The sequence below is a fragment of the Malus domestica genome, chromosome 16, assembly GCF_042453785.1.
Source record: "Malus domestica chromosome 16, GDT2T_hap1".
NCBI lineage: Eukaryota > Viridiplantae > Streptophyta > Magnoliopsida > Rosales > Rosaceae > Malus > Malus domestica.
Window position 1 is genome coordinate 13,520,854 of NC_091676.1, and position 25,912 is coordinate 13,546,765.

The 25,912-nt window shown below is 37.4% G+C and overlaps 3 protein-coding genes, 1 long non-coding RNA gene and 1 other non-coding gene across 6 annotated transcripts; 2 read left to right on the forward strand and 3 right to left on the reverse strand.

Annotated features, from left to right (window-relative positions):
• Positions 1 to 788: 788 nt before the first annotated feature.
• Positions 789 to 6,560, reverse strand: LOC103403774 (GTP-binding protein OBGC, chloroplastic). Its single transcript, XM_008342606.4, has 6 exons — positions 4,678 to 6,560; positions 3,851 to 4,124; positions 2,931 to 3,222; positions 2,300 to 2,450; positions 1,185 to 1,293; positions 789 to 1,063 (listed from the first exon to the last, which is right to left on the reverse strand). The coding sequence occupies exons 1-6, from the start codon at positions 5,718 to 5,720 to the stop codon at positions 968 to 970; spliced, it is 1,965 nt and encodes a 654-aa protein (XP_008340828.1). The 5' UTR covers positions 5,721 to 6,560; the 3' UTR covers positions 789 to 967.
• Positions 6,561 to 7,698: 1,138 nt separating this feature from the next.
• On the reverse strand, positions 7,699 to 8,750 carry LOC114822181 (uncharacterized). Its single transcript, XR_003770336.2, has 2 exons — positions 8,174 to 8,750; positions 7,699 to 8,070 (listed from the first exon to the last, which is right to left on the reverse strand). It is a non-coding gene; the product is annotated as an uncharacterized lncRNA (long non-coding RNA).
• Positions 8,751 to 12,667: 3,917 nt separating this feature from the next.
• Positions 12,668 to 15,210, reverse strand: LOC103403775 (probable receptor-like protein kinase At2g39360). Of its 2 annotated transcripts, none has more exons than XM_008342607.4 (7): positions 14,677 to 15,210; positions 14,242 to 14,456; positions 13,910 to 14,036; positions 13,737 to 13,808; positions 13,475 to 13,658; positions 13,260 to 13,392; positions 12,668 to 13,038 (listed from the first exon to the last, which is right to left on the reverse strand). In XM_008342607.4, exons 1-7 carry the CDS (start codon positions 14,828 to 14,830, stop codon positions 12,793 to 12,795), a joined length of 1,131 nt encoding a protein of 376 aa, XP_008340829.1. In that variant the 5' UTR covers positions 14,831 to 15,210; the 3' UTR covers positions 12,668 to 12,792. The 2 variants fall into 2 exon arrangements, with proteins under 2 accessions (XP_008340829.1, XP_070671785.1); XM_070815684.1 differs by having other exon boundaries at positions 13,260 to 13,414; positions 13,518 to 13,658; positions 14,677 to 15,082.
• A 5,893-nt stretch (positions 15,211 to 21,103) lies between these two features.
• On the forward strand, positions 21,104 to 25,831 carry LOC103403777 (probable serine/threonine-protein phosphatase 2A regulatory subunit B'' subunit TON2). Its single transcript, XM_008342609.4, has 12 exons — positions 21,104 to 21,424; positions 22,120 to 22,211; positions 22,390 to 22,452; positions 22,547 to 22,645; positions 22,897 to 23,055; positions 23,183 to 23,254; positions 23,425 to 23,557; positions 23,705 to 23,769; positions 23,922 to 23,997; positions 24,361 to 24,462; positions 24,645 to 24,834; positions 25,353 to 25,831. Exons 1-12 carry the CDS (start codon positions 21,286 to 21,288, stop codon positions 25,591 to 25,593), a joined length of 1,431 nt encoding a protein of 476 aa, XP_008340831.1. The 5' UTR covers positions 21,104 to 21,285; the 3' UTR covers positions 25,594 to 25,831.
• On the forward strand, positions 25,085 to 25,208 carry LOC114822396 (small nucleolar RNA snoR104). The gene has a single exon (XR_003770474.2). It is a non-coding gene; the product is annotated as a small nucleolar RNA snoR104 (small nucleolar RNA).
• Positions 25,832 to 25,912: the final 81 nt, after the last annotated feature.

Sequence of the window (25,912 nt, forward strand, 5' to 3'; positions counted from 1 at the left end):
ATGCAGAAACTAGAAACTCAAACTAAAACTGAACCGAACCAAAAATATACAGTAAAAAGCTGAAGTAAACAGTATGTTATTAGATTCTAATTTCTTAGAATTATGAGAAATGGTGAAATTTAACAAATGGTGAACTACGAATGACTTGAACTCGTTTTGGATTACGTAAGCAGTCTAATACAAAAGTTTGATACAACCATAAAATAAGAAAAAAAGGATACTATACCGTTGTTGAACCGCTGTTTTGTTTTTGGCCATGTCTCGGAGGCGAGACATGATAGCTGAACAGGTACAAAGGTATGTTTTGGTGTCAAGTGTCGATTTTGAATCTATTTCAGAATCAAGGCATAACTACTGAATAATGATACATTAACTACAAGGGGATTCCTTTTTCCTTGTAAATCTGAATTGGCAATTGGCAATAGTTATATTGTTTTTAGTAGCTAGATTGCTTTCCTGTTTAGTTTAGACATCCTATTTGAGCTTCCTTCTACTCTTCGTACACAGAGAAAGAAGCTTCACATCATTGGAAGATCAATCGGTAGTTATGACACAGTGCAAGCAGTTAAACCGACCTTTTAAGCCCTAAGGACATGGTTAAGAACATTGCACTACATTGCGGTGGGCTCGTACAAAGGTATCCCTCGAATAAGCTTATCTGAGGGATCCCTCAATGAACCTCCCTTTGTGTGCGTTCATCGTGTGGGATGCAAGTTTATGTGTGAATGAGCGGGCCTTTGCACTTGAGTATGCTTATAGGTGTGCGAATGTGTGAATATTACCAGAAATGAAAGGATAACTAAAATTTTCTATAAATACATCAAAGCCTGTTTCATTCTTTCAACAGATGTTACTGAATTTCATGAGTTGTGTCAAGATCGTATATGGAGAAGAGAAACAAATGGCAAGAGCTGATACCTTTCTATTTCTATCGGTTAGCAGTGAAATAGCACACAAGACCACGAGCTCACTTCCATTGAGGCCACTTGGTTGTTTCTGTAGATCCTTTCCTAAAACTTGAAAAACTGGAATTATCTGCAGCATCGTGCCATACCATTTCCATCTGAAGGAAGCAAATGAGAATATGTTGTCATTGGAAATTATATTACAAGAAACAACGCTACAAGTTTTAAGTTGGACACTTCAATAAAGTAACAAAGTAATAACAGAGCAAAGAAACATACATCTCCAACAATCACCGTGTCGCCTTCTTTCACACCAAGTTTTGTAAGAGATTTGTTCACGCCACAAGCATCCAGAACATGCTGGAACCTTCTCCCAGAATCCACATATCTGTTCAAAAACATTCATTACAAATTTTCCGTGAGGATTGGAACAGCAAAAACAAGATGCGAATTACATCAAATAGCAACACTGAGGCATCGTAATCAATTTTGGAGAACATTGAATTGTGAATGATCTGACTACAGATTATAAACGTAAGTTGATGAGCACTATATGTTCCGTGTGACGGTGTGAGACAAAAGAAAACCAATTTATACTAAAACAAGGGTGCTATTTAGAGCCATGTAAAAACATGATTTTATTAAACCCATTGAACAATGGACTAGCTGTCCCTTAGAAACAATACAGCAATAAGAACAAACAGCTAACTATCATACAGAAAACATTGCATGAAATAATTCACACCAGAACTTAAAAGACAGCTCTCCAATATGAAAAAATAGAGGAAAAGGGAGTTTCCTGAAACTCAAAAAGAGACTCGAGGCCCCTCACTTCACCTCCCCAATCCCCTCCCCTCTCCCCTCCCCTCTTTTCCCCTTACCCCCTTCTTTATATCTAAAGACATTTTGTGCACGTGAGCTATTCAAATTCAGGAAATCCTTATCTTTGAGTAGTACATTAGTACTGCATTAGCACAAAGCAATTGAAGAAGAACGAGGTGGCTGTTGATCTGATCTTCATTAATTCATCAATCCATATTCATTATGTATTTCCTAACAAACTACATCATAAAAAGAGGTGCTTGTTGCTTCACTCTTTTTACTTGTGCAATTGTCAGACTTACACCACTGATCACTCCCCCCTTATCATGGTCTATTCTTTTAAGAAGAAAGAGAAAATGAAACGAAAAGACTTCTATTAGTCAAAATTTCATGATATTGAATCCACAATGCAGGTCACCCATTACAATGCAACTTTTGGAGTTTGAACTTTCCACTATAACCAACAGATAACGAAACAAATTTGATATCATAACAGATCAGACTTGTGATATAAAGAAAGCATAATATGAAAAACTATAACAATGACATTATTACAACAGTTTCTAACCTACCTCCAATTCGTCATTTGAACAAAGCGTTGCAACCCAGATCCCACAACATGCCAAGTATTGCTACTGCTGTCATGAGTGATCTCAAACTCATTAATAGATGCAGTTTGCTGCTTACGCACCATCTCGGCTACATGATTCAAATTGACCGGGTCTTCCATATCAAAACAAAAGAGACTTGTCAACACAGTGAATGAGTAACATATGGAGTTAAAGCTTATTTATCCTATAAATACAAGCAGGTATGGATGTTAAACCTTAGTCAGCTGAAAAAATACTTATAAGCTGCACTGCTTTTCTCTTTCTTTCCCCTTTTCGTCTGTTATTACACATACAGAATTTTGTTTCTTAAAATAATGCGAGACCATTTACATTAATCTAGTCATGCCATTTCTCTTCCGTTTTCAATAAATTCCAGTGTCGCTTAAATCTCTATAGTAAAGCTTACTTCCAAATTAAACAGTGACATATCTATTTGATAGCCCGTCATCAAATAATCTTCATAACATGTATAATTTAAACAACCCTATAGTCCATGTGATAATGTGAGAATAAAACAAAATCCACAAGATAATATGAGTATGCATTTAGTTAAGAAACCTTTTTAATATAGAAAAAATTAAAGTAAACTGACCTGGGAACTCCTCCTCGGCCACTTTATTTTCTCGTAGAAGCTCATACGCAGCACAGCTCACTTCATGAGTACCCTCTCTTTTCACTGCACTCATGCAAAAAACACGAATCCCACGAGATTCTAAATTTTCTTTGAATGATGACCAGTTTTCATATGCATCTGGAAGGTCCATTTTGTTAAACGCAACTACATAAGGCTTTTCAGCAATTTCAGGGCTAAACAGTTCCAACTCCAGACGTACTGCATCAAACTCAAATTCTGGCTGTTGTGATGAGCCATCTACGACATGTATCTGACATTTCCAGAATGATGAATATCTTATCAATAACGATGGTTTTGATAAAGAATAAAACAAAACATTTTAAAATTAAATAAGGGAACTATTATTAGCACTCCAAAATTCTCATTGTGCACTCCAAACATTCTATATGTAGAAAGAAAAATACACTTGTGAGGAGAGCGCAATGAGATTTTTGGAGTGCCAATAACAATTCCTTTAGAAAAGGTCGTACCCAGTGCACAAGGCTCCCGCTTTACGCAGGGTCTGGGAAGAAAATTTGAAACAGTGATTACTAAACAGAGAACAAAAGGGAGCTTTCATTTTCCTCAGCCACAGAACGAAGTAGACTTAACATTCATCGGAGATGTAAATTTAGCCTCATAATTTTGCATATATTCTATCATGTAAACGAAGGACACAATGGATGATACCAGAAATTGATTAAAATGACCACCAGAAAAGACCGTATAATTTGGTTGAAAGAGAATTCATGCTGTGTTTCCACAGGGTAATATGCGAAGATGAGCTAATGACAATTAAGATGATAAAAAATATATCAAGCTATTTTAATCTTCGAGCATCCAAAATAATTTGTAACAAAGTTCCAAATAACTTGAGAGATGATGGTCAAAGCCTATACCAGGGCAGAACACCTCTCAGTGTGCCGTAGGAACTCATGGCCCAAACCGAAACCGCGGTGTGCTCCTTCAAGTAAACCTGGCAGATCTGCTACTACCATTGTAGAATCATAGTCAAACGAAACCACACCCAGATTAGGAAGTAAAGTTGTGAAGGGGTAATTTGCTATTGTTGGCTGAGCAGCACTTATCACACTCAAAAGTGTGCTTTTCCCTGCATTTGGGGCGCCCACTATTCCAATATCTGCAACCAGCTTTAGTTCCAGCTCCAACCACCTGATCAATAATACCAGCATTTATTCATACTGTTCAAAAATGGTCACACAAAGACTGCAAGTATCCCTAATTTTGAGATCGCTGGGACCAAGTAAAGGCCTTTGATTGTAAGATATCAGACAACATAGACCAATTTTAAGAATTATTTTAACTAAGCTAATCTCAACTGTTTGATATACTGCCTAGCTTTCAAGATCGAATCTGCAAATCGAGCTAAGAGAAACACTACAAGTCTACAATAGGGTCTCCTTTTACAGTGACATACGATCTCCTGGAAAGCACCTAGCTTCTAATTGCACCAATATTTGGGTCACACTATCAATTTCAAGCTGCTTCGGCGCATATCATCTTCTACTGCCAGAACGAAGTCTCAAATCAATCATTCAAAAGTTTTTACCATTGTTTTAATTTTGAATGACTACAGACTAACAAAACAATTCCATCTACCACAAATCATCCAAACAATAATAAAGAATCAATGATAACAACAACAGCACGCAAGTTAAAGCAATTCAGATTGATTGACAAGAGACTCGAAGAGGGGTAAACTCACATCTCGGGACCCTCTGCACCATTCTCAGCAATCCTGGGGACCTTATTTGTCCCGGATTTAAACGAAGCGTTTCCTCTCCCGCCTCTCCCTCCAGGCAACAACAATGCACGCTGGCCCGGATGCAACAACTCCAGAAGCACCTCATCCTTCCCCGCCTCTCGGACAACAGTCCCGGGCGCCACCTTAATCACTACGTCCTCTCCCTTAGCCCCATTCTGAGACTGCCCTCTTCCATGATCACCTCTCCCTGCCCGAAAATGCACGCTGTTCCGAAACGGCAGAAGTGAATTCATCGACCCATCCACCTCCATATACACATTCCCACCTCGCCCTCCGTCTCCGCCTGAAGGTCCCCCCAAAGGCACGAACTTTTCCCGCCGCATTGCAACCACGCCGTTCCCTCCGTCCCCTGCCTTGGCAAAGATTTTGGCGCGGTCGAAACACCGCATTACCGCTGGCACTCCCTTCTCCTTCACTTCCACTTCCTCCAATTCACTCTCATTACCGGAGAAATTCACAGCTTTGCCCTCCTTAAACCCTGGGAACTCACCGTCGTCGTTTTGATAAACATTTTCCAGTTCGTCGTCAATTTCACCATCACTGTCATCCTCCTCCTCCTCCTCCTCATCCAGTTCAGAATCGTAATTCCCATCAAAGACCTCAAATTTCCCAGAATTCATCCCTAACTTATTATCCGTGCCACTTTCTTCCTCCTCCTCTTCGTCGCTGCTTAAATAATCAATCTCCTTCTCAACCACCAATGCGACATTTGACTCAGAGAGCTTCACCTCAGACGAGAACTCCAACGACGCCGCATCGAGAGACGGGAGAGAGAAATCCTCTCTGGGAGGCAGGCGAGTGTAGGTGGTGGCCTCGACGCCGACTGAGGACAACTGCTTCGCGCCGGTTCGACCCTTCAGCCTAACGTTAGGGTTAGGGTTAGGCCTCGGAGTTACCTGCTTCTTATTCGGAGGCTTGCGAGTCTGTGGGACCCTCGGGCGAGCCATGGCGCTCGGGCAGAAGCTTATGGATATGGTCGCCATTTTCAGGCGCGGCAAACTGAAACGAAACTCTGAGTCCTGATTTTGTTCAGCTCAACTGGAAACAGCCTGGTGTGTTGGCATGCCACGTATCCCGTTCTGGATTACGTCTTCGAAACGCAGCGTTTTGTTCATACGCTTTTATTCTTTTCCCTTTCCTTTGCACCCTTGTGGACCCATGTTCATACGCCATCTCTAGCAGTGCTGCTGTGGACCCATGTTCTTGAATTATTTGGATTATAAGTATGGGACGCTGTAGTAGCAGTATATTTGTGTTATGCAAGTTATTTTTTTAGAAAAAAAGTTATACTCTAGCTAGCAAGGGATTATATACTAGCTAGTTGGCACGGTTGGTTACAAGTAGGTCTCAAGCATAAGACAACGAGCACAAAGGGTGAACACTCCAAAACACTTTAGTTAAAGCATCCCAGTGAGGGGCTCTATATGGGGCTGAAAAAATGGTAGATGTAATCCGTTTTTGAGCTCTGAAAAATGTTTGGGGTTTTATAAAAGAATATCTCCCAATGAGTAAATTGTAGCTATGATCCCTTAACTTTGACTCAATTGGAGCAATGGTCCCTCAACTAAAAATCCATTACCATTGGTCATTCAACTCATCAAAATGTGCAGCTATGGTCTCTCAACTAAAAATTCATTATCATTGGTCCCTCAACTTTAATTTAACTAGAGAAATGGTCCCTTAACTTTAACCCAATTGTAGCAATGTTCCTTCCAACATAACTCATTTTGACAAAAATTTTGATGTAGTTGACGAAAATGACCATAATTACACACTTTGATGAGTTGAGAGACCCTAATAATATAAATGGTTATTCCAACATAACTTATTTTGACAAAATTTTGACGAAATTGATGAAAATGACTATAGCTACACATTTTGATAAGTTGAGGGACCAATAGTAATGAATTTTTAGTTAAGGGACCATTGCTCCAATTTGATTAAAATTGAGGGACCATTGCTACAATTTACTCATTTATTTATGTAGTCATGTGATTATGCAGTGATTTTTTTTTTTTAAACTTTTCTTAAGTTGATTGACACACCCCAACCAGAGTCAAGACATACTGGTCGACACCCGAAGGTGACGTAACCAAAAAGGAAGGTGATGCATAAGAAAAATGTGGATAAATTTAAACCCAAGCAAACATTTATTTAATTTAAGGTAAAGAGTGCGCAGTAGTGGGAAGAACCCATAAAACACAAATGTTCAGAGCATAGATGACAATACGACAAAAGTAGTGCAATCGAAACTAGTTAAGGTACTTAATACACAACCGAGAAAAAGCCCTTACATTTATCTATGGAAATTTCAGAATACACTGGAGATTCCTCGTATGCCACAACGAGTTCAACTATCTAAGTCCTAGTGGGGTGAAAAACAGAAGGGTGAGTGGGCAAAAACAAAGGTTTATAAAACACATTTATTTCTGAACATACTAACCCCTCGCCGTAAAACATGTATAGTTTCCAGAAAATCATACTACATATAAGTATGAAATTAACTATAAACCAACAATAAATCCATAAATACATCAACCATAATATCTCAACAGCAACATAAGTAAAACCAGGTGCTCATCAATCTATGCTAACACACGAGTTCATGTAGAGGGAATCTGACATGAATAGGACTGAGTGTAATCATAATATACGCTCTAGTACTACAATCACGTGAAGACTAGTGCTAGGTGCATCACATACGAGTCGGAGTTGCCTATTGCAACATGTACGACATGATTGCCACCTATGATGGATCCAAGGTGAGCGTGCGGTGTGATGTGAACATACACATGAAGCCTGGCCCTGGCCCGGGCGAGTACAACACCTGTGTAGGCATGCATGATGAGCAAGTATAATATTATGAACATGCCAATGACAATATGTAAATCTCAACAATATAATGACATTTTTAAAATTAAATAAAACATGGCATGATAGGCGTAAAATTAATCAAAACACTTGTGGAAACTATAAAACTTTATATATTATATTTATAAACAAATGCCCACTCACTAATACGTCAATGGATTGTAGCCTCCTAGCCTTGTTTGTCCTCGTACCTCCTCGGAGTAAGTCTCACATATATGTGAAATAACTTTACTAATTAATTAATTAGTACATACACTAAAAGGCTAGAAAAATCCCCCTTAGTTTTGCTCAAACAAAAGGTTTAAATATACGAAAACAGTCTACTCGACGTCACAGACTCGTACACGTCAAGCACGCACCGCTCAGAGGCCGAACACACCCTCACGCGCCGCCACGCACTGCCAGGTTGCGGCCACTCCGCCGCTGTTTAGTTCGCCAGTTTCTGGAAAAATTCGCTAGATTCTGGAAAAAAAAATTTAAAACTTCATATCTTCTTCATTTCTCAACCATTTTTTATGTACTCTATATGGAAATGAAGCTTATGAAGAGTAGAACAAATTTATACCTTTCAAAAGTCCAAAAAGTGGACGGAAATGGACTGAAAAAGCCTCGAAACTCTCAATCCTATTTTCGTCGTCTCAAACCCGTGTGTTCTCACATTGGCTCCACTTCAAACCTAGGCTAGTGGCCACAGGGAGTTGCCTAGATGTCTCCAAACCTTCCAAAACCGTGCAACTCGAATGGAAAGTCGTCGAAAAAATCTACACCCGAGTCGGAGCTTCGAGTTGCTCCGAGTTAGACAGTCAAAACTCAACTACTTTAAGATCGGCTCGTACGGATGGACTTGTGAGGATGAGGGGAGCACGATGATGGTGATTTGAGGGTCGATCTGTGAGGTTTGATGATGAATCTTTGTTGTTGCAGAGACAAGGGAGACTTGGGTAAGGGAGAGAAGAAGAAGAAGAAGAAGAAGAGAGAGAGAGAGAGAGAGAGAGAGAGAGAGAGAGAGAGAGAGAGAGAGAGAGAGAGAGAGAGAGGGGGAAGTGTTTTGATTGGACAGAAATAAGAGATTATCTAATTGGGTGAGGGGAAAAGAGGAGAAAAGTTGATTGGTTGGTGAAGGAGAATAGGGCACGAGACATAATTTAAAAAGAAGAGGTGATAAGATTTGTACAATTTGAAATCACACGAAATCTAACGTGCCTTATAAAAAATAGTATTCTAACACTAAATTATTAGTACACACATGTACAAATCTACCAGTTGTTAACGCACTTTAACTAAACGTAACTTCTTCGTTACAAATCTGATTCGGGTCTAACTCGCCCTCATGCATTCGTAACAACGAGTACTAATTAATTACGATATCGAGAAAAATAATTTAAAAGCCGAATAACTACGTCCAAGTCAATTCCACTTTTGCCAAAAAGGGCATAAACGTCATTTTACATCCTCGGGGAGAAAATTACATGGAAAATTAGGGATGGGTCGTCACATTGATTTTTGGACTTGTTATCTTAATTTTTTTTAATAAATTCTCTTATCTCAATCTCAGGCGTTGAAAGATACAAACTCCCACTTCGCCCTCTGAAATAATTTGATTTTCACGTACAACACAACAATTTACCTGGCATCAATTGGTAAATTAGTATCATACAATTTACAATTTTGATTTTTTTTTTAAATTTCATCCACCAATATGACCATGAACGTTAAATCAATTTGAAATTTCTAATTCTTATGAAATTTAAAACAATCATTAATTAGCCAAATTGCAAGAAAAATATGTAAGAAATAAAGAAATAAAAAAATAAAATAAAAGGAGAGTATAAGTTTATTCGCAAGTCGAGGGAGAGTGATGAAATTTTGCTCACATGGGTTGTTACTTTTTTTGTGGGACTCACTGCTTTTTGGGGCTAGATGTAGCCCAATTTTATGCTACTCAAGAAAGGAAGTCGCTTGCCCAAGTAGTTGATCTAATCCCATTTTCCAGCTCATTGGGGATGCAATTTCTGACTAATTAAGGCTTGAAATGTAGTAGCCTTATGGAGGATAAAGCCCCTATTGGAGATGCTCTTACAAACTCCTTGCAATTGTTATTTTAACAAATGCAATTGTATCTTAATACATTAAAAATGTTTAATCGTATCTTCAATAATTAGTTTTAACATAGGAAAAATGCTAGAGAGACCATATTTTTGCATCACATTCATGTATCATCTAATGTACTATGATAAAGAAAAGAGTATTGCTACTCTTACCATATTTTTCATACCACATTTGTGGTTGTACCACCTCCCTAATAGAGGTAGGGCTCACCAACACATGTGGATCTCATATCTGTTAGAGAAATGGTACAAATGTGGTATGGAAAATGGGATTGAGATCCACTCCGAATCTCTGTGTTCGAAGCCTGCAGATGAGAGATCCAAACCACTCAATTTCAATCCTACGACCATCGTTCGCCTATCCCACTGACCCACTTCACAAAAACTCAAGAACTTGAACAACCTAAATCTCTTTCTTTCTCTTGATCGGTTTAGATCTCTTGGTTTGCAGGCTCGGAACACAGAGATTTGGAGTGAATCTCTTTCCTAAAAAATGTGATAAGAATTGCATTTTTGCAAAGAAAATACTCTCTAACAACTAGAATTTATTCTTGTAATATCAACTCTTCCCTTAATTTTAGAGTGCATTGTACCTTCCCACCTTTAAGTAACGGTGAGCAATATTATCATAATAACGGTGAGCATTATTATTATCTTATGTTCGAATCTTGTGGATGTCGGACTTGATATCAGATTAGGTTGTCTATTGTGTGGCTTAACTGAACTCTCCCTTCCTTTAGTATAAAAATATCAATGTACTAAAAAAAAAAAAATTTAAATTCACTCACCAAGTGACAATTAAACGATGATACTCCTCACCACATCTTACTTTTTGCTCATTCACTTTCTCACTCCTACACCCTAATTCTCTTTCCTTCTTACTATAACTCCATAGTCCATAGTAATATCACACCCATGTGAGTAAAGTCGTGGTTGAAATGATAAAAAGGAAGGGAATTTTTGGTAGGGCAAACCCAAAATCTTGATGGACCCTTTTTGTCCTAATTATGGAGGGAGGTAGGGGACTTTGTGGGTCGTGGGAGCTAAGGAATCTGTGGTGCTGTGTTTGGCTTCATATGAGTTTGTCATACATTCACTCAGTGACCAGTCCCAAATAGAGAAAATATGCACAAATTTGTGACTTATTGGACGATGAAGTCGTCGGTAAACGCATATAGGCACATTAATTGTAGTTATGATGAGTGGTAGGGAGCTCATGAAAAACAATAGTACTTGTAAGTGAATGCCTACCTAGTTGTTTACTCTTCTTTTATGTGCTCCACCGTTTTAGTGGGTTCATCTGAGTGAGATGTAGGGTTATGTTTATATGTTTTGTTTGCGTCATGTCATTTCGTGTTTGTGTAAATGTAAAAGAAATAGTTAATTTTAAATTGATTCAGTAATGGGTGTTTAGATTCAAGCTCAAATAGTTACTGACGTTGATGGTAAACGAGTTTTGTATTGAGAACGAAAAATATAAACCTTAATAAACCCTAACACGTGGATACAAGATATGTAGTCAAGTCATTGCCTTTTTTTACTAGTTTACAATTCGTATTTAGAAGTATTTCGTTTTCGTGTTAGGTTAACAATCATTTCATATTTTCTAAACTTATGTCAATTTTGGAGCCTTATTGTCTAGTCGTGTCAAAACCCTAGTGAAATGTGAATGATTCCAAAGGTTGTTGGACAATGTTTTGAAACGGGTACCTAATGGGGATCGCCAATGCTACACATTATGTAAGGTTTAGTAAAATTGTACAATTGGTGTCCTTAGAATAGTACGTGTTTTGTGATCTTCTTGAATTCAAGTTTGCTCAACAGAATCCCACCAGGACCAACTTGATGTTTGTAAGTTATGAGACAAGTACGGCTCTGAGTACCAAGTATAGCCAGTATGTATCAACTTTATGTCGCTCGTATATTATTGGTGTCTGTAGTTTTAGGTCTAACTAACCTACCTTCAAATGAATTTAAATTGCGGAGAAGAGAAGTCAAACTTAAGTGTATAAAAGGAATTACATCCGTTCTAACCAATGTGACTACAAACACATCTATTTGTCTAGCTTAACTTTAAGCTAAAGAAATATACAAGTCCTACTGTTGAAACTCAAGTTTTTTTATGTGTTACGAACAAAGTGGAGAGTCATTGTATCATACAACAATGTATAATATATGTGGGACCATGATTTTTCAAGGGTCGGAGTAAGGTGGATTGGAATACGCCTACCTCAGAAGTCCAACCATGAACTCAATAGTCTCCATTCCGGAGTTGACTAAATGGATCAATGATGCCACCATCATTCTATTCCGAAATCAGTGGGTGAAGTTCGTCGACTTCGCTGAGATAGACCATGCTTGTTGTGCAAGATTCGGGAACATAATCGAGCAACGAATCAACATGTTTCTTATAATCTTGGAGTCCTTACAATCTAAAGATTGCGTGCGCCACATGTAATCACACTCATAAGAGGTACAACATCTACTTACTAGATATTCTCTATGATTCTCCCAATTTAATAAGGATTCTACCGATTTAATAAGTTCTACTATCCTAAATGGTCATCTCCTCGACCGATATAAATACACCCTTATAGGGTTTACCTCTGGTTATGCAATCTCTGCATACTTATACTCTTGTCCACTGCTTGAGTCTCAATATTGCTTACTAACTTAACCATTGGTCGAAGAGCCTTTGACCGGCACACCCTCGGTCTTTGGCTTGCTCACGGTTGTATGTTCTTTTACAGGTTAATGAGTTTGGGCATCTCCACCACTCATGGTGGCGCATAAATTTGGTTCAACAATAGTGTCTTTCTGGATCATGTTTACCGATTAAATTTACTAAATTTCTTAAACGTATATTCGACCGTGAAATTCAATAATGTTAGTAAAGGATTAAAAAATGCATGTTTTGTGACACAAACAACACTGGTACACTAGTACATGAGTTACCCTTACGAATATAACATTGAGATTACTAATTAAACTTGTTTTTGTTGATGTGTGATTAAGCTTAAGCTTTGCCCAAGCTAACATACACGAACAATTTGTGCAAATATCTTCACATATATATTCAAGTGAATAGTACACTCCCAAGAGTGATTGTATCAGTTCCCTCACCCATGACTGTTGTCATTGCCATTTCTTTCTCTTGAATTCTTTCTAGCTCCGCCACAACCATCTCCATCTTCGGCCGCCTTTTTGCCGGAAAACTCATGCATTGCAGTGTCAGCCTGATCAAGTCCCTCATTCCCTCCGCGGTGAAGCTTCCAGCTAGCCTGCGGTCCACTAGGTTATTCGAACTCAGCCGCGATTCCACCTTCACAAAGTTCAAAATGTGATTCAGAAGACAAACAGTAGCCTTTAACTAGCATATGTATAGAGACATTGCAAAATTATGTGACCGCGTCTCTTAGAGAGCGGAGATTCACTCACACAGGTGAGTCTACGTTTAAAAGGGATGTGATCAACAATGTAGTCGATAAATAGGGTGCAAATAGTTTTATTTTATCGATGATTAGAGTGGTTGCTTGTTCATACCCATTGAAATAAGCTTTCATTTGATCCCAATGAGCCAATGTGCACGGCCTCCTGTCCAGTTAGAAGCTCCAAAGCGAAAACCCCGAAGCTGTACACATCACTCATTTCAGAGGTAACCCCGGATGCTCCAGCCCTATCACATGCATTGTTAGCTTCTGAATATGAATGAAAGCGCCAAAAGGAAAACCGAGTTCATTCAGAAGACATCGAATTACTCTGGATCTTCGAAAAAATTGACACTAGACGTGCTAGAAGGACCTGCTTCTTCTATCTTCTCTAGCAGTTTTGAGATTCCTGCATCTGCAACCTTAGCAATGAAGTTCTCATCAACCAACACATTGGCTGTTTTGAAGTTTTTATGTACTATGGGAGGCTTTAGGCCATGCAAGTGGGATAAACCTGCAAATTAGATACTTAAAAACTTCAACCATGGTTCTTAACTTCTTCGTTTCTTATGGAGTTCCCATTTGATCTTACCTCTCGCGGCGCCTAGAGCTATTGACAGCCTTTGCTTAAACTCAAGTTTAGTTGATGGCTCTGGTCTAGTATCTGCCACAAATTGAATAGCATCTGAAAAATGCTTATAAAACCAGTACTATGCACGCTCACGCGCACACATATGATCAGTGAAATTAGGTAAAAATAATTACCATATAGGTGACTAGAGATGCTGCCATTTGGTAAATACTCATAAACCAGTACTTGATATCCACTTTCCTGGCAGTAACCTAGAATTGTAACTAAATGTCGATGACGAATCTCCGACAAATATGTCACCTGTTGCAACATAATAACCTGTCACTTCCTCATGAAATTCTATAAGATTAAGCTCATAAATAGTTTTTCGCTTATGAACCCCCGACACCACCTTCATTTTCCGCTTAGCAAACGATTCATTAAGCAACTATATGTATACGAGATGCATTATGTAATGCTCATAAACATAGAGCAATAGACTTCTTATTTTTTCATGATCGGTTACCTCTGAGACAAAATCGTGTCTAGGAGCACCAGGCCGCCTTTTGATAGCCACAACAGTCCCATCACGCAGCAATCCTTTATAAACCAGGCCAAAGCTTCCATATCCCAGCAGATTGCTTTCATCAAAATGCTTGGTTGCCTGGTCTAACTCCTCCAATGTGAAGACCCTCGGCCCCTGTCGTGCCCCCGAGCTGGGCCCACCCCTGTTCCATTCCACTGACAATGTTGGGGCGCAAGGTATCAGAGTTGTTAACAACACTACAGCCATCAATTGACCAATGTAGCATAATTTTCTTTCGAAAAATGCAATATTCAGAACTACTCTAATCAACGGGAGGGGGGATTCAAATTCTGGTGCAAAGAGGCCAACACGCTGCCTGGCTAACTAACATACATTCACAGTTCATGTAAAAATAGAAGACAAGAGGAGTTTCACCTAATGCAGATGGATCTGAGGAGCCTGTTTCAGAGGTCCTGTTCGAGAAACTCTTGCAATGAGCCCTGCAGAACCACACAAATGCGATGACGATTGCGAGCAAGGCAAGTGCCCCAGCAGCACCTCCAACAACAGCAGCAGATGGCTTTGGCATTTCAGCAAGTGGGAATCAAGCAACCAGCCATAGATGTGGCAATACAATAACTTATAGGACTTGCATATTATACTTTTACAGCCTTTGGCACCAGAAAAATGGAAATTTGAATATATATTGCTGTTGGTGGGGTTTTACTGCAGACGAAGAGCTGAGAAATGCTAACTGGCTGATCTCAAGAATCTACTTAGAAAACAAGAACTTTGGGAAGAATCAATGCTGCTAAAATCTAAACAAACAGATCAGAAAGACAACTCATTTGCTTCTTTTTTCTTTTTTTTAAAGTTGTGCCCCACTTTGTTTCAGCATCTCATCACAATGACGTTAGAGAAAACCCCATCACTGAAGAACATCTTGGTCCTTTCAAAACCCCCCTCCCATCCCCCACCCCAACTTTTCTCTATTTAAGTTGGGGTAGTGTTTTTTACGCTCTCATTTTCATCTTCTACATTTCTCCTTTTGTTTTATACGACGGTGAGAGAATGAAAGTGCGGAAATCACTTTGCTTAAATGTGATGAGGTAAAGGGGTGATTTATGAGACCAAGTAGGAAAAAAAAAACATAAAGCAGAAATTATTATTACCCTTCTCTTACTGATGTTACACTTGATGTTGGCTTATATTTGGCATTGCTGATTACAACAGAACAAAAATTATTGGGTGCTCCAAATTACCTGGTACTATGGATTTATTATCTAGTAAATTCTAATTTTTTTTTAAAACAAAGGTCTAACGGTTAAAATACGCAGAATATTCAGTCACTGTAAATTTCAAAAAGTAATGAAAAGTTAGAAAAATGATGCATGGCAAAGACTTTTGTCAAGTAAAAGAGGCGACAACCTATGAACACTTTATGCAGATATCAGTGAATGTAAAGGGAAATGACTGAGCTTCAACAAAAAAACAGGAAGTAAAAAAAAAAATTGAAAAATCTTTATGGGGATAGTTGCTGGTTGTTACCAACTGTAAAATACTTTCGATTTTTACTAAGAAAATGTGGACGTGTGTGAGAGTGGCTTTAAATTGTTGGACAGTGGAAGACAACAATTAATTGAAGGGGATCAAATTCAAGAATTTTGTAACATGCTCCTGAGTATCCTATACATTTAAATATTAGCCGTCAAATAGTAGGTATCACATTCTTAACCAAGAATCTAACGACCAAAAATCTCAACCTATAAGTATCCGGAGCATACTAGAATTTTTTCAAATTCAATAGAAAGAAAACAAAGTAGTTATATCGATCAATCACTCACTTCCTTGAATTCACTCCCATGATCTTCCTTTTTGCCTCTTTTTCTGTCATCTGATCTGGAAAGAGAGGGAGGGCAGTTCCTGCATTTGTATAAAGAGGAAGACCTCTCTCTTCCTCCAGATGGGGTCATTTGACAGCTGACCCAACAGCACATTATATATCTCACTGCAAGTTCTGCAGCAGGAAAAACAAAATATGATATCAAGTTTCCACAGTATATATGTCCTTAGTTTTTTATTGCTACACAAAAACACACACACACATATATATATATAATGAATATATATACATATATATCCTATAATTTCTGCTTTGGAAAAAGGGAATGGGGTAGTCTTAAAATTTCTTACCCTTGCCTGCTTTTGTGAATATTTATATTTCGAGCAATTTGGTTGAACTGTACGAATTGTTGGTGGGGAAGGCCACTGAGCTGTAAGTCTCTTTCCATTTTATTAATTCAGTTTGTTTGTTTTTCTGAAACTTTTGTTTGTGTTGTTGGTTTGGCTGGAAAGGGAGGGGAGGGATTGGAAAGAGGGTTGTCATGTTGTGCAGCTCTACAAGAGGTCCATATCACAGTCTAATAATAAGGGTTTTGTAGGGAAGGCTGGATTTTCTCAAATTTGGCTTCTTGTTTGGATCTGGTGTCTGAGACTCTAATCACTGAAAAATCTTCAAGTACATTTCGGGGTATTCTATACTTGAAGTTTTCAATTGTTGGATCTTAAGTTAAAGATATAATAATTAAGATTTAACCGTTAAAAGCTCTGAAATATAGAATACTCCAAAGCATCATAGAAATTTTCACATTGTTTTCTTTAGTAACTTCATGTGCTTTAACTCCTATATTTCTAGGTAATTCGTCGTGAGTTTAGAAATTTTTACTTCCGTGGCAAGATGTCGCAAACTATTTTGGCTTGTCTTTTTAAACATTTTGTCAAATATCTTGCTCTCATAACTTACATGCTTAAGAAAAACATCAAATGAACATTGGATAATAATTTCGTGTGTAGCAACAGTAGGGTGGGAGGATTGCATGCGCATACCCCGAACCCTAAGTGGATCCATCATAGTAATAAGTATCTACGAACTTAAAAAAGAAGGTAATCACATTGTTACACACGGGTTTACGAACCTATTGTGTATTTTTCTCTCGTCACGTGACTTGTACACCAAAGTTTTACTCCTTGGCCTGTTGCTTAAACTGCTGCTAGGTATTGGGTCAAGGGTAGTCAAAGTGGTACCATAAAAGCCAGATCATATATGCCATGTATGCTTGGGAGGACTGAAATCAAGAAAATGTGTGTGTGGGCAGGGTGGGGCGGGGGGACCATCCATTTTGGTAGGGAGGAATAACCTTGCAGTCCTGCACTTGATTCATGACCAGTGAAAACTGACTGCTGATGGAGGACTGTGAGCAAAGAATCTATTGCACATTTTGAGCCTTCTTTCTTCTTCTTTCCTTTTCTCATAAATCAATATATATGCATCATATCTTGAAAAGCATCTGACATGTTATGTTACTATATGGAAAATTAAAAGTGATCTCCGCATGAACTTATTATCCTGTTACATTATGCAAAGATTTCAGTACTGACTTGAGAAATTACAATAAAATATTTAATAATAAAATATTTAAGATACTACTTTGTATCAAAAAGAGAAGAACTTGCATGGAATAATGGAAATAAAAAGATTATGATTGAATCGGAATATGTACTTCTAGTAGTTGATTTTACATGCACAAGTAATACTAAATTGTCGTGCCCTTAGTTCTCAAAAAATTTTATAAAATAAAAAATAAAAAAATCTCGTGCCCTTATGCATTAAAGTTGGTTTTGTGAAATTTGTCATGTTTATCGTGAAATTTTTTTTGTTGCTGATGATTTGACTCGTTTTGATTTGTCATGTAGTTTGAGTCCAGTCTTTCTTAAGCAAGCTACTCATTCATGTCGACGGCTGTTAATTGCGAGTATAGTTGAGTCTCGTGATATTCTTATATAATACTTCTTTTTCTTTCAAACTTATGCCCTGTTACAAAGAAGAACTTGTTTAGGGGCATTCAGAGTCCAACGTGTCATGCCTAGCAAAGCTCTCCTAACAATATGGGATCTATGTTCTCATATATTTTGGTTTGATCTGATTCACGTTAGTTTCGCTCGGTGTGAAAATTGTTCTGCACATCTTTAAAGTTGACACGATGCAACTTTGACAAACCCCACTTGGTACGTTTAAGATCCAATTGTTACATTACTCGATTAGACTTTGCTTTTTCCCATGTGAAACTACAAACAGCAAACAACAACAACAATTCTTCGGCCCCGCAAGGGTTTGTGAGTCCGCAATCACAATGTCAATGTGAACCAGCCACGGTCTCGATGTGGAGTTTTTGGAGAAAGAAATGTCGTTTCAATTTTATCTCTAATTGGACAAGAAATACATAATTTTATCCGATTATTTTCAGCATGTTTCACAAGTTATGTATAAGAGTTTGAATCTGGCCCAAAAATAGGATAGGGGTCAAGACGCAGTCGGGTGCCCGCAGCTAACTCAAGTGTCGTTCAAACCGTGTAAAATGGTTGCCTAGAGATTATGGGTATACCCTGATGCAGGTGGTGCGAGTAATCAAGTTTCTCCTAACCACACATGAATAATCATGAGTAATCATTTCATGATGAATTCAAAACTCACCACACGAGTAATCATTTCATGATTAATTCATAAATTATTGGGATGAGTTAGATTTTACTGCACTCATTATGTCGTTTTATCAACATTGGATGAAGCCCACATACTATATTTGTGTAAATATAAAAATATAAAAATAAGAAAAATATGAAAGAGAAAGAAATTGGAGAGAAATGTGAGGGAGAGGGGAAAGTAGAAGGGGACAATTTTACTTCCAGGGAAATTTTATTTAAATCTATTTAATCTCTTTTTACACTTAATTTAAATTTTAAATATTAATTGTCTATTTTACTCTATTACATAATTACTATTAAATACAAAATGAAATTAATAATAAAAATCAAATTTATCAATAGATCCACATACTATAACTAAACTCTAGCTTCACTTTTTGTTTATCCTACGTTTATTCCGACTAAAACCCTAATAGCTCTGATAGAGAAAAACAAGTTTTTTTTATTGATGGGTGGTGATTTTGAAGTTTTTAATCCTCCAACTAAGGTATGACTTGATTTATGGATATTTTGTTTGTTTGCTTTTTTTTTTGGATTAAATTTCATACTTTTTATATTATATTGTATTTGTTTCTCTATGTTGTCTGTATACGCCCCAGAACACCAGTGCAATGACTTTTGATTAGTACTGCAAAGACATAAAACTTGATTCTTGGTGCGAATAAAGATTGCTCAACCTTAACCACGAACTAGCAAGTGGCATGTCTTGCACCTTTTTTATTCGAAATAGCTCCAATTTGTTTATTAACATAGTAGCAAAACACACAACCCTATGTCATTTCAAAGTTTCTTAAAAAGTACATGAAAATGCTCGATTTAAAAGTGACTGAACGGGAGCTTGCATAACATTCTCTTGGCAAATTCAAGTCTATGGAAAGGTCTCTTGGATCCCAAGTCCATGGATGGGTTGTGGTAGCAGAAAGAAAAAAAACAGTCATGGAAATGCTAGTCATATACGGTATATACAATTATAGGGGGGCAAATGACGCCTTTTTGAAAAAAAAAACATTCAATTAGATATGTTATTTTATAAAGAAAATGTGTGTAAAGATAATTTTATATTTTGAATTGGATTTGAGAGGGTAATTTAGGTAATAAATTTGGGTTTAAAAAGATATTAATTCTTTAATAAAAAATAATATGGGTGAAAAAAGTAAGTTGAGTGTAAAAAGAGGTTAGACGGGTTTAAATAAAATTTCCTTTACTTTTATTTTTATTTTGAAATTAGAGATTTTTATGATGGGTGGGGTGGGAGAAAATAAAAAATAATTTTTGTACGAAATTATTTTAATATTTATAATTTTTTATTAGATTTTTTTTTAATTATGCATGCAATGGTACAATAGTATTTTCATTAATTTTTTTATTAAAAAAAGTGTTCTATTAATTTTTTTGACAAACGCATTTGTCGTTAAGAACTCGTTTAGAAGTACTTTTAAAATAACTGAAATTTTTTTAGAGAACTTTTTGAGTTCCAAAAACACTTCAAGTGTTTTTTTGCAAGAAGTACTTGAAGTGTTTTTTTGGAAGAAGCACCAATTATATGCTTCATCCAGAAAATACTTTAAGTGTTTTTTTTTTCTTCAGAATTTGCTTGTATTTTTACTAAGAATTGGTTCTAAAAATATTTTAATCAAATATGTTTTTAGTTATTTTAAAAGTCCATCCAAACGAACTCTAAATTGTTAATCAGTCGATAACGGGCTTGAATTAATCCGTCTCCGCATTTATAATCATACATAATTTCAATATGAATTTATTCTAATTTATAAATAATAAATATTGATAATACATGATTTTGACAAAATTTTTGCCAAAAAGTGACCCCTCTAATCAAATTAATTCATAAAAAAAAAAAAGTAAATTGTAGCAATGGTCCCTAAACTTTAATCAAATTGGAGCAATGGTCCCTCAACTAAAAATCTATTACCATTGGTCCCTCAACTTATCAAAATGTGTAGCTATAGTACTTTTCATCAATTTCTTCAAAATTTTGTCAAAATATGTTATGTTGGAATAACCATTTATATAATTAGGGTCCCTCAACTCATCAAAGTGTGTAATTATGGTCTTTTTCGTCAACTACGTAAAAATTTTTGTCAAAACGAGTTATGTTGGAATGACCATTGCTACAATTGGGTTAAAGTTAAGGGACCATTTCTCCAGTTGAATTAAAGTTGAGGGAACAAAGGTAATGGATTTTTAGTTGAGGGACCATTGCACGTTTTGATGAGCTGAAGAACCAATGGTAATGGATTTTTAGTTGAAGGACCATTGCTCCAATTGAGTTAAAGTTAAGGGACCATAACTACAATTTACTCAAAAAAAAAAAAAGTTAAAAAAAAAAGAGAAACCCAAAGGCTCCTGCTCTATATCGCCACTTCCCCGGGTAGATCGGAGCTCAAAGCTCAAAGCTAAGATTTTTATATATGCCCGTGGCAGCTAGGGCTTTGTTCAGCGACTCTAACCGTGCGCGGGCTCCGGCTTGGTCCTAGTTCAGCCATGTACAGTGGGTCCAGCGACGGCGAAGGCCATGAGGCCGCGCAGAGGAAGATCCCTCCCGCCTCCTCCATGCTCTGGGTCCGCAATCTCCGCCGCTTCATCGGATCCGGCGCCGGACTCGGATCCGAAGCCCTCATGGGTATTTCCATGCTAATCCTTCCAAGTGTCGAATTTTAAATTTTGGAATTAGGGTTTAGATTAGAACCATGTGTTACACATTTGGGATTTTGGGTGCAGTCAGTAATTCTATGTTTTCCCTCTTTGTTTTAGGAATCATCAACTGTTATTAAGCTGTTTTCGTAGTGATTAGAACTTCCTTAAGAACTAATGAATCAAGCGATAGCGAGATAAGCTCATCGAAACAGAACAAATATGAAGGAAAAGCTCTCTTAAAGCTTCAATTTTTTTGAAGTTTGAGGGCTTGTGTCAATCTATCGCAATTGTACGAATGGTTGTATTTAGGTATGCATTATACATTCAACTGAGCCCATGAGTCATGGGTGCCAGCAAATTTCGAAGAGTTCGGCTTGGTTTTCTCTCATTGGTCTGTAATATGAAAGTGTGAGGCACCTGTTCATTGAGTACTTTAGCCCCTTCCCCAAGTTTTTAGTAGATAATGGGTCGCTGTAATTTGCTTTTATGAGCACATCTATGAGTGTGCACGCTCGAGATAGAAACCAAGTTTTTAGTTTCTACCTTGCCAGTTGCTATTTAAATTGCTGAGACATGCACTGATGAAACTGAGGTGGATTTAGTTCATACATATCTGTCTCCATGCCGATATTCTCTGCCTGAGATTTAATCAAGTGTTTTGTATTATTTTATTCTGTGTAGAGCTTGAAACAAAAAGAATCTTGCTTGATATTTTCAAAGAGAAGCAACAAAAAAGTGCTGAAGCTGGCACAATCCCAAGTTTCTACAAGAAGGCATGTAGTAGGGTTTTTGTTGTATTTCAATGATTCTGTTCGTGGTTGGGAATCTGAGGAGGAAGGCACTAATTTATGATGGAAAATTCGTAATCTTTAATACATTTTTGTTTTGACCCTTCTGGTGTGCTCTTTCCTTGGTCCTTTTTGACTTTGCGCTGTCTTTCCATTTTTACAGAAACCTGAAGAAGGATCTATTAGTCAGAGGGTCCAGAGGCTGGCAAAATATCGTTTTTTAAAGGTAATCATCTGGATTTTCATTCCTGATGATTATTGTTTTATTATGTTACCTAAGCATCTGACTTTATTGGTGGCATTTACCTTTGTTTTTGCAGAAGCAATCAGATCTTTTGCTAAATGCGGATGATCTAGATGCTATGTGGGTTTGCTTAAGGGAAAATTGTGTGATTGATGATGCAACTGGTGCAGAAAAGGTCTGTGGTAACTGAGACATTTTAATCTGCTTTAAACCTTTGCCATTTGTTATAAATATCTCTTATGGGTTTCACACTAACATTTTGACGTTGTATCAAAATCTTTGAAGAATAGTATTACGGCATCTCATCTACTTCCATTACATTATTATCTGCACTTCAATTTATAGCTTTGAATAATTATAAATTTTTTATTGCGTAGTTAGGTATCTAACTAATGCTAATAAGTTCCCTGATTTATCATCGTGTAGATGAACTATGAAGACTTTTGCCACATTGCCTCTGTATGTACGGAGCAGATAGGGCCTAAATGTCGTCGCTTTTTCAGCCCTTCAAATTTCATGAAATTTGAGAAAGATGAACAAGGAAGAATTGCCATTCTGCCCTTTTACCTTTATGTGATGAGAACGGTGGGTATAATTGATAATTAATTCCACCAGGCTTTTTCTTGCATCCTTTTGAAGAATTGAAATTATGCATTATATGACTACTGAATTGCAAAAGTCTGGAATGCTACTTACGAATTGTTGCCTCCAGGTTTCACTTACTCAAGCTAGAATTGACATGAGCGAACTTGACGAGGATTCTGATGGTTTTCTTCAGCCTCATGTATGAACTTGTTGCAAATTTTCAGCATCTAAGTGTTATATAACTTATATTTGAATTTTGAGACGTGTACTTCAGCTACCTCATTTTTCTGTATGATATTTGATAAATCAATGATGCATTATCTTTTGCCATCTTTTCTTATAATTGTAATGATTTTGTTCTTTCTTCAGGAAATGGAGGCCTATATACGAGGCCTTATACCTAATCTAGCGCAATTACGGGACATGCCTTCAGGCTTTGTTAATATGTATTGCCGCATAGCTGCACAGAAGTTCTTCTTCTTTTGTGACCCTCATAGACGAGGTATGCCAAAGTTGCAAAATATAAAATGCAAGCCTCTCCACTCATTGCCAATTGGTTTTGGGTTGGATGCTTTAACTTTAGAAAAAACCAGATTTAAAATTCTTTATTTAATTGTTGAAAAAAATTAAATTAAATTTGTTCACACAGGAAAAGCCTGCATAAAGAAGGTGTTATTGAGTAATTGTCTCCAGGAACTAATGGAACTGCACCAGGTAGGCTGTGAAAGAATTTGTGAAAAACTTGCTATGTTATAAATTGCTCATCTTTATTAGGTATATATTCTGCAAAGTAATTAATTATGTCAATAAAACATCCAGTAAATTCTGATCTTCTGCTAACCATATGTCCTGAACTTTATTATTAGGAAACTGAGGAAGAAGTCACTGACAATGAGCAAGCTGAAAACTGGTTCTCCTTGACATCTGCCCAGCGCATATGCGGTGGGTACTTTTCACATCTATACTTTCATTCCATGTCTCCGGGTTCCATTGTCATTCCTTTTTTGCTATGGGCTGTCTTCTACATGTGGCATGTTTGTGCTGCTGTTAAACTGTATTATGAGTTAAATTGTATTATGAGGATTCCATTCTAGAGTGAGGTGATTATCTGCAGTCTTGGCTTTGGCTTGATTGCCATTACCTTGTCTTGATTTCGCTTCACATTCTTGAGTCTCGAAGTCAATTAAGTCCTAGGATTAGTATGTAATCTGTACTCTCAATCTCAAGATAAATGCAATTATTATATATGAAAACTTTAACTCTACTGTAATTCTGTTGCTGATTGCAACCACGTGCTTTCTGTAGACATGTTCATTGCTCTTGATAAAGATTCGAGTGGATCATTGAGCAAGCAGGAACTTCGAGAATATGCAGATGGGACATTGACTGAAATTATCATTGAAAGAGGTATGCCTAGAAAATTTGAATCCATTGTTTGTACTGTGTACATTCATTTACTTAAAAATGCTAAGAAATCAGTATGGAATTCTATTTCTGAGGATGCCCCCATCTGATATGTTATCATACATTTTGTATTTACCTTTTTAGACTCGTTTATTCAAGCTTTGCATTTGATATGCCCTCAACAGTGTTTGACGAGCATGTACGGCGTGGAAAAAGTGGCGGAAGTTCTAGGGAAATGGACTTCGATAGTTTTCTGGACTTTGTCCTGGCCTTAGAAAACAAAGACACTCCAGAGGGGTTAACATATTTATTTCGATGTCTTGATCTTCAGGGAAGGGGTTACCTTACAACAGCTGATATACACTCTCTTTTCAGGTAAATATCCTTCTGTTTATGACTTGTTTGTGGGAGACTTATCAGAAACCCAAAAGAAAAGGAAAACTTTATTTGGACTGTTGTCAAATTTTGTTCTGTTCTTTGGACATTCACCTCTCCCAGACCCTGCGTAAAGCGGGAGCCTTGTGCACTGGGTACGACCTTTGCTTGGCTGCTCGTGCAAAACGTGAGTATTGCTTTTTCGCAATGTTCTGTAACACCAAACAGAGCCAAATATGGAAGTAAAGAAGAGGAGCATCCGAAAGCTGGGATGTTACCTGATACAAACTTCCTACAGAAAAACCTCTCTAGTATTTTCCTGCTTGCAGTACTTGAGCAATATATCTGCAAGTCTCAGATTATCAGAGACATGAACATCACTAATGAACTCAACGAACTATAAGATTTCAGTGTCCTTTGCTTCAGCACTGATTCCTTACTATGTTTTGTTTTTGAGAAGAGATTTCTTACTATGTTTTGTCAGTCAAAATATCTTATTTTGTGGTTTTATGAAACAGGGATGTACATCAGAAATGGATTGAGGGCGGAAACTACGAACTGTGTATTGAGGATGTAAGGGACGAAATCTGGGACATGGTTAAACCAGCCGATCCACTGCGGATTACCTTGGCTGATTTACTAGCTTGCAAACAAGGCGGCACTGTTGCGAGCATGCTCATTGATGTGCGCGGTTTCTGGGCGCATGACAATAGAGAAAATCTGCTCCAAGAAGAAGAGGAACCAGAAGAAGAATCGTAAATACACTCCGCGGACTCAAAAGTTTGCCCCCGGCTTTACTAACAAATTTAGAGGTTTTTTCGTTCTTTTGTTTTTTTTTCTTGTTTTCGAGCTTTGTGTGTAACGAAATGAATTGCTTTGAATTGTGTAAGTCAATGTGAGATGTAAAATAACAAGTATAGCAAATTGTTGATTGGAATGCTCAGACTAAATGTGAGATCATAGATGCAAGTTCAATATAAAATTTTCTGACTTTAAAGCCTGAGGGTACATTCGGCGTTTCGTTGCTTGCCATGGTGCAAGTTATAAAAATGTCATGTTGCCTAGTGTCGAGAGATGA